Raw genomic sequence first — 9,276 nt, forward strand, 5'->3', positions numbered from 1 at the left:
GCCTAGGCATTTTCGCATTTGCGAAACAATAGCCGCTTCTGCGGCGTCACTTTTGTGGCCCAAAGGCTCGCTTTTACGGAATCCACTAATCAGTCAACCACTCGCACCTGCAGACACTGTTCCTCTTCTGCACAATCGATGGTGCGAAGGCAAATGCGCTTCTGCGCTCCATCTCGCTTTTGCGTCCCAGTCCATTGCTTCTGCGAAGCCGCAGAGGTGCCCAAATTTTTCACATCTGTGAAGACCCCGCACCGAATCTTCTCCCTCTTCTGCGATGAATAGCCCGCATTTGCGAAGTCACTTTTGCGATCAAGACTTCGTAGATGCGGCTACACCAGCACCAGAAATCTTCAGCAACGCAACAAGAGATAAAAATGATCCTAACCACGTCCACAACTCACTCGAACTCCTCGGGACCCCGTCCAAATATACCAACATGTCCCATAGAATAATATAGACCTACTTGAGGCCTTATATTATGCATAACAATATCGAAACAACAAATCGTACCCAAAATCGAACTTAATGAATCTTTAAACTTTGAACTTCCAAAACTCGTGCCGAAACATATCAAATCCACCCGGAATGAACCCAAATTTTGCAAATAAGTCCCAAATGACATAACGAAGCTCTTCCAATTTTCGGAACCACAATATGAACCCAATATCCACAAAGTCAACTCTCGGTCAAACTTATGAACTTTCCAAACCTTCAAATTTCCAACTTTTACCAATTTGTATCGAAACCTTCTAGAAACATCCAAATGCAAATTCGGGCATACACCTGAGTCCAAAATCGCCATCCAAACCTAACGAAGCTATCAAAACTCCAATCTGTGGTCAAATACTAAAACGTCAAATTTGGTCAACTCTTCAAACTTAAAGCTTCAACAATGAAATTCATTCATCAAAATTTATTCTGAATAATCTAAAACCCAAAACCGATAATTTACATAAGTCATAATATATCATACATGGCTACTCATATCCGTAAACTATCGAGCAAAGTACAAATGCTCAAAACGATCGGGCGGGTCGTTATATCTGGATACCTGATGGATTGGAAGAGCACATAAGGAATGAATCACTTTCTGAGGGTCATGATTGATCTCATGGGCATCAAAGAAACAAAACTATATAGCTTTATCAACTGTAGAAGCTGAGTATGTAGTTGTTGCCTCATGTTGTGCTCAGCTATTATGGATTAAGCAACAACTGGAGGACTATGGAGTAATGATTCAACGTGTTCCATATTCTTTGTTAACACAAGTTCAATGAACATGAAAAATAACCTGGTCCATCACAAAAGAATCAAACACATTGATGTGAGACATTAATTTTTGAGAGACAATGTCGAGAAGCAACACATAACTATGAAATTCTCCAACACATAAGAGCAAATTGCAAATATATTCACCAGGGTTTTGAGCAGGGATCACTTTGAAAGAGATCGCTTAGAGCTTGGTTTGATGAAAATGAACTAGGACATTCTTGATTTTCCTTAATAATTGGTTATATTTTAATAAAATAAATTAGTGAACCCAAGTGAAAAAATATCTAACTCAAACTTATACTGTAATAGATATGTACACATGGCAATATATCAAGGGCTCAAACGTTTAATATGATGATGAAATCCTCACTCAAAAAATGTTTCTTTAAGCCATATTGAGAAAATCAATCAAATTACCTGGTTGTGTAACACTCAGGAATGTACCCTATTTTCATTGATAGTTGTACTTAACTGTTAAATTTTTACGTCACTAAAATCCAGGTTCTCACTCAAATCGTTCATATCCTATGGCTATAACTCTTTTTAACTCTTGAAATTAAAGGGGATTGGGTTCCAAAATGAAAACTATCAGTCCTAGAATAATCATGACTAGTTCAGTTCACGTGAAATTAGGATCAGTTTCCTATACTCTCCAAAACATGTCTCTAGAGCCCAATTAAATCCCTTAACTGCCTTTTTAAATTTTGATATCTAACATTTACCTTTTTTCCCTCTTAGAACTGGATTAGGAGTAATTAGTGTGATTGGTTAAAGCCATGAAACTGTCAAGTCATACCCCTATTAAAACCCTCACTCATGCATATTCTCTCTCATTCGATCAAATTTCTCATAAAACCAAGTGAAAATTGAAACCCTTACTCTTCAATTCTGCAAATATTCTTGAACCCTTAACAATATCGAATTCAGTATGTCAAGCTACTTCTTGCATAATTGAACCAAACATCACACCTGACACCAATACACCTCCATCCATACCCACTCCTATCGAGTCTGTCTAAGATTAATCTCCCTCAAAAACTCCCTAAGATCCTTCATTAGTTTAGTTGACTACTATAACGAAGAAGAAATTAAAAATTTCGATGGTGAAAATTTAGCAGTGGAGGAGCCACAAATTAAGGGGGAAGGAAATGCTGAATAGGTGAAGGATGATAGTACTGAGCAAGTAAAAATAGATATTGTTGTGGAGCCAGTGATTCAAGGGGAAATATAGGTGGTAGAACAAAAAGAGAGTGAGGTAGTAAAAATTGATACTCGGGCTGAAGCAGAGAAGAAAAGGAGAATGAGCAAAAGCGAAGCATTGATGATGTAGGTGGGGATATTGTAGATACCATGGCAGAGCCCATGGAAGAATTGATGGAGAAGAGTACTAGTGTTGGAGTAGAACCACCAAAGTTACCAGGGTCTTTTGTTGCTAGTGAGGGAGACTTGGATGGAGAAGAGGGTGCCTTAGAAATTTGTGAGAAAGATGGTGATCAGGTTAAAGAACCTGGTTCTTTGAATGCTGTTTCACAGAAATCTAAATCCTTTGACTAGATTGATACTGAAGAAGAACGAGAAAAGGTAGGAGAGGAAGAAGTGAGAAAAGAAAGTAGTGCCAATAGTATGATGATACACTGGCAAATATGATTGCTCGAATGAGGGAAAATAGACAAAGTAAGGCAAATTTGAGTATTAAGTGAAGGGAACCAGTTCCAAATGCATGAATAAGACTCAAAGGAAAATAGGCATTATGGGCAGAGAGGATCAGTTACATGGCTAATTATGTTAAAGGGTCGGGTAATTGAACTAGTTACTGTGAACATGTTTGACATGAAGGAGTTGTCGGACACGATTGAGAATCAGGGGTGGACACATTTGTTTGTATGCCCACTCTTAGTCATGTATAGTGAATCAATGCTTTATTTTTACAAAAATTTCAAGGTGCTAGAGGATGGCACATTGAGTTCTAAGGTAAGGAGTGTGGACCTGGTTCTTGATACCAAGTTATTGGGGAAGATACTGATTATGCTAGTAGAAGGTTTTGGCACCTATGTGCGACATGAGTGGCTCGAATTGGGAGAGAAGGTACTTGACCTCCAAGTACACACAGTAAAGGGAAAAGTTGACTGCAACAAAAGGTAATAAAGGGGGTTATGAAGGCGATTTAGAAGCTTCTGTTCGAATTTGTGAAAAATATTTGTTGCCTCGATCAGAAAGGAGGAATGAGGCTACTTACTTGGACATGGCAGTGATGAATGTGATGACAGAATAGGCCAATCAATCTTCTCTCGCTGATGATCAAGCACATGACAAGGGAAACTATTCAAGAAAAAGGGACTTACGCTTTGCCATATGGGTTCATGCGAACTAGAGTATTTGAGCACTTTGGGGTTCCTTTGAGAGGTCCTAAGAGAGGGACCAAAAAAATATGTTAGATGAGGAGACTTTAAAGGAATGTAACTGTGTTGCACAACAACCATGCACTAAAAGCAAATGTGTGGTCATAAACCTTTTGGAGGAATTGGCTGTTGCCAATGAGGAAAATGAGAAGATAAAAGGGGAAGTTTCTTCCTTGAAGGAGGAAATAGGAGGCTGAAGGAGGAGATGAAAAAATAGCAGGAGGCCTCTGCTGCTGGGTTTGATAGACTTATAGGGTTTATTCATGGATATTCCTTTTCTAGAAAATAACTTAGTTATTAGTCCTCTTAGGTTTCCTAGTCTAGCCTTTGTTTGTCACTAGTGTTGTTCCTTCTATGACTAGTTTCTAGATTTTTTTGTGTGTTGGAAGTTTAACGGGTTTGTTCAACTGTCTTATGCTTTTGGTCCCCTTTGGGCTTAACGTGGTTCATTGCAAAATCAATAAGATTTCCTTATTTGGGGTACTACTTATGCAATCACATCTGGATGATTTACTGGATTAAATGCTTCAGCTGTTGACCTAGTGTAGCCCCAGTAACTATGAGTTTTACATTATTAAAATTCTCTCTTTTGATTCTACTAACGCTTTATTTTTTTTTTGATGATGACAAAGGGGAAGTTAAGTGTCATATTCGTTGTTGATCGATAAACCCTCTTATCAAGTTTGTTTGTTTGGAGGTTCTAGACATTTGTTGCTTTATGCTAGCCATCTTTAGGATTGCGATGAATGGAAGACGAGTCCTTTACACTTGTACACATAGACATATTAAAGAGGATTTCTGAAGAATGGAATTGATTCTTATGCTCCAGATTGATGAAAACTGGGCAAGCTATTGACTGATTTGCACATGGGTTTGTCATCATCAAAGAGAAAAAATTTGTTGAGCTGAGCATGTGTTATATTTTGATGATTAATAAACCAAGGTTAACTATGTGAAAAAAAATAGGTTTATGTTCTATGGTAATGTGCAACTTAACTGGTGTGCAGGAGTAAGATACACCTAACAAATAAACTAGGTTCGTAGCAGACTAAAGTTTGATGTTGATCAGACGTGGGATGTCAGAATACTTGTGCAACTTAAATTCTTCAAGCAAGTTATGTCCGTACTCTACATGAAATGCATTAATTGGGATGAGTCCGTAATCAAAATAAATTTTGTAAATAAAGGAAAACCTGAGTGGAAAGAGAAGGTTAAAAACTTGAAAACAAGTAAGAAAACCAAATTAAAATAGAAGAGGTTTTCTTAACCGAAATATTCTAAGTTTTAGAGCATTTATTGAAGAAGATTGTCGGCTAACTTTGCAACTATAAAAGGAGACTTGTTTTGCTACAGTTCAGGGTTAAAGCTATTGATAGAAACTACACAGAACTACTCCTAGCAATAGCGATCAAGGCAAGAAGACACTCTTGAGGACTCAAGCTGCTCAACTGAAGAACCTGTTGGAAGAAGAGGCTGTTGAAGTTCTTTAGTTGTTAGGTTGAGTCTAGTGTTCTAAATTGTAATCTATTTGCTTTTGAGAAGTGTAATAGTAGGTTAGTACAAAAACTTCTAGTTTTTGTAAGCTTCCTGGTCTAGGGTTAGTTTGGGAAGGGTTAGCTACAATTGAGCTGATTGTAGTGATTAGAGTACTAGAGTTATTCCATTTGATTATAGAGTTGTAACCTAAAAATGCTCATTGAAGTTTACTGGAGTTTTGAGAAAATTCTATCGGAGTAGGTCGTGGTTTTGCTCCTTGAACAAGGAGGTGTTCCATGTAAAAAATCTCACTGTCATTTAAATTATGCAATTATTTTTGTTTGTGTCTGTCTACCTAGTTCAAAGAATCAGGTTCCTTGAAATCGCGAAAATCGGATAAGACACAATTCAACTCCCCTTCTTGTATTTGGTCCAACTCTAAAATAACATAGATATATAAGTGCAAAATTTGATTAAGCACAAAATCTAAGAAAGAAAATATAACTTTTGAGACTTTTAGTCTTTAACATATCATAATATTAGTTTGGCTATAAAAGTTTGTATAAAATAAAATTAAAAAATTTCTAAATTTACAAAGATACTATTCTTTTTGGAGCATATCAAAAAAGAAATTATCACATATATTGGAACATCGATAATACTAATGACAAAAATAGAACACACAACCTAATATTTACCTTACTGTTTTACCCTAGATCTTTTTGGAAGCTTGATTCAAAGACGACGACAACAACAACATCCCAGTATAATCCCATAAGTGGGATCTGGGGAGGGTAATATTTACGCAGACATTACCCCTACCCCGAGGGGCAGAGAGGTTGTTTCCAGGAGACCCTCGGCTTAAGGGAGCAACAAAAGACGATATATTAGTACTATCAATAGACTCATAATAAAATAACATAAAATACATAACATAAAATAACAAAATAACAGCAATATAAGAAATATAGAAAATACGAAAACGATGGAAAGTATACTAATATCCAATAGATAAAGCCCTGCATCAGTAGCTGATCAGTAGCATCTTAAGACTAACTCCTAACTGGCTAGTCTCACTCTAGTGTGTTGTAGAAATATTCACAACTTCCCCTAACCTATAACCTTAATGCTTGACCTCCACAATTCCCTGTCAAGGGCCATGTCTTCAGTAATCCTAAGTCATGCCATGTCCTGCTTGATCACCTCTCCCCAATACTTCTTAGGTCTCCCTCTACCTCTCCTCGTGCCCACCACAGCCAGTCGCTCACACCTCCTCACTGGTGCATCAGTGCTCCTCCTCTGAATGTGCCCAAACCATCTGAGTCTTGCTTCCCCATATTGTCCTCTATGGGGGCCACACCCACCTTCTCTCGAATATCTATTCCTAATCCTATCCATCCTTGTATGCCCGCACATCCATCTCAGCATCCTAATATCTGCTACTTTCATCTTCTGGATGTGTGAGTCCTTAACCGGCCAACACTCGGTTCCATACAACATAACAAGCCTAACTAACCTCCACTTCATCCACCCCACCCCTATACGGTGTGTGACATCCTCGTCGATCTCTCGGATCCCCTGAATAACTGACCCAAGGTACTTGAAACTACCCCTCTTAGGGATGACTTGAGAGTCAAGCCTCACTTCCATTCCTGCTTCCATCGGCTCGGCCCCAAATTTGCAATCGAGGTATTCCGTCTTCGTCCTGCTCAACCTGATACCTTTAGACTCAAGGGCATGTATCCAAACCTCTAGCCTCTCGTTGACACCGCGTCGTGTCTTGTCAATTAGGACTATGTCGTCAGCAAATAGCATGCACCATGGCACCTCCCCTTGAATATGATGTGTTATGGCATCCATCACCGGGACAAATAGGAAAGGGCTGAATGCAGACCCTTGGTGCAACCCTGTAACAACTGGAAAATGGTCGGAGTCGCCTCCTACTGTCCTAACCCGAGTCTTAGCTCTATCAAACATATCTTTATTCACCCTAATGTAGGCAACCAGGACCCCTTTAACCTCTAGGCATCTCTATAAGACCTCCCTAGGAACCATATCGCACGCTTTCTTTAGATCGATAAATACCATGTGGAGATCCTTCTTCTTATCCCTGTATTGTTCCACCATCCTCCTAATAAGATGGATGGATTCTGTGGTAGATCGCCTCGGCATGAACCCGAACTGGTTATCTGAAATAGACATCGTTTTTCGCACTCTTATTTCTACCAATCTCTCCCAGACTTTCATGGTATGACTTAGTAATTTGATACCCCTATAGTTGTTACAGCTTTGGATATTGCCTTTGTTCTTATACATTGGAACCATTGTACTCTACCTCCACTCTTCAGGCACTCTATTAGTCTTGAATATAACATTGAACAACCCAGTAAGCCATTCCAAGCCTGGTCTACCCACACACCTCCAAAGCTCAACCGGAATTTCGTCTGGCCCGGTAGCTCTGCCCTTCCTCATCTTACGCATTGCCTTCATTACCTCATCGACCTTAATGTCCCCACAATAATTTAATTCATGGGGGTTGTCGGCATTCCTCAATTCACCTAGCACAATATCTTGATCCCCTTCTTCATTCAGAAGTTTATGAAAGTAGGTCTGCCATCTCCTCTTAATCTGGTCATCCCCCATCAAAACTTTGTCGTCATCATCTTTTATGCACCTCACTTGGTCCATATCCCGAGCCATCCTCTCTCTCACCTTAGCGAGTCGGAATAACTTCTTCTCCCCTCCTTTGTTCCCTAATTCCCCATACAGATGAGCAAAAGCTGCCGTCTTAGCCTCCATTACTGCCATCTTCGCCTTCTTCCTAGTTACCTTATATCTCTCATTGTTCGCTCTCTTCTCCTCCTCTCCAGTGCTCCCTACGAACCGCAGGTACGCCGCCTTCTTCGCTTCCACTTTACCTTGGGCAACTACATTCCACCACCAGTCTCCTTTGTGGCCACCGGTGCGGCCCGAAGATATCCCTAACACCTCTCTCGCCGCCTTCCTTATACAGTCAGCTGTCGTCGACCACATAGTGTTTGCGTCCCCACTACTTCTCCAAGCTCCCATTGCTGATAACCTTCCTTCCAACTCCTGAGCTTTATCCTTAGTCAAGGCGCCCCACCTAATTATCGGACGGCCTCGTACTGACCTCTTCTTCCTCCTTATCCTAATACGAATGTCCATCACCAAAAGCCTATGTTGCGTTGCTAGGGTCTCACCTGGGATAACTTTACAATCCTCACACAACCTTCTGTCGCATCTTCTGAGCAGGAGATAGTCAATCTGAGTCTTCGCCACCGAACTTTTGTAAGTAACCAAATGCTCATTCCGCTTCGGAAAATCATGTGATTCAATCAAGGAAGCTTGATTCAAAGATTCATTCGAAATCATGTGGTCTTCCTAATTCATGTGAATGTGATCGATGGGTGTACTTTGTACCTTTCAGCGCCCCCTAGATCCTCATATGTCATAAGACCAGTTTGCATTAATAGTTTCACCACAAATTTGATTTGGAAATTTGTATAAATATTTCGCGTGAATTTATTAATTAGAGTTAGAGCAAAATGTTTTATACTTACAGTATAATAATGGCACTGATCGAAAACATATTATTCCTAGAAGTTTTAAGCTAATCAACGGAAGAGTAAGGGTGGAATAATGCGATTGCTCGAACTTAGAAGAAGACAATTTGACACAGCTTGAATGGCCTTTATGAATTGTAACTGACAAATAGCACTCTCATCTGTTTTAGCTTCTAATAGTAAAATAAAGTGACCTAGGACTACTATTTAATCATGATCAAATTATTATCATGCATAATGCATTCATTAGCTGGCTATATAAACATTAAATGCATGTAATTTTTAAAATTACTCCAACATAAATTACAGAAAAATTAATGGTTTTGAGTCCAATATTTAATAAAATAAATAAAAATTAAGTTTTGCTTTATTGTTAATGAGAAGGTTTGACTGAGAAAATTATAGTGTCAAAAAGAGCAGTACTAGTTCTTACCAATGATGAAAAAGAGTTAGTGCTTGCCCTTTAGGAAGCGAACAAAATACTGTCAATTATGACAGCAAAATCTGTTTTCTCTGAAGGCCATAGCTCATATCTACAAAATTAT

General features: G+C 39.0%; 1 protein-coding gene across 1 annotated transcript; it reads right to left on the minus strand.

Moving 5' to 3' along the window:
* Positions 1–6,326: 6,326 nt before the first annotated feature.
* On the minus strand, positions 6,327–8,540 carry LOC138881031 (uncharacterized). Its single transcript, XM_070161231.1, has 2 exons — positions 7,822–8,540; positions 6,327–7,113 (listed from the first exon to the last, which is right to left on the minus strand). Exons 1-2 carry the CDS (start codon positions 8,538–8,540, stop codon positions 6,327–6,329), a joined length of 1,506 nt encoding a protein of 501 aa, XP_070017332.1.
* Between the last annotated feature and the right edge of the window lie 736 nt (positions 8,541–9,276).

Source organism: Nicotiana sylvestris, chromosome 11 (genome assembly GCF_000393655.2).
Source record: "Nicotiana sylvestris chromosome 11, ASM39365v2, whole genome shotgun sequence".
Lineage (NCBI taxonomy): Eukaryota > Viridiplantae > Streptophyta > Magnoliopsida > Solanales > Solanaceae > Nicotiana > Nicotiana sylvestris.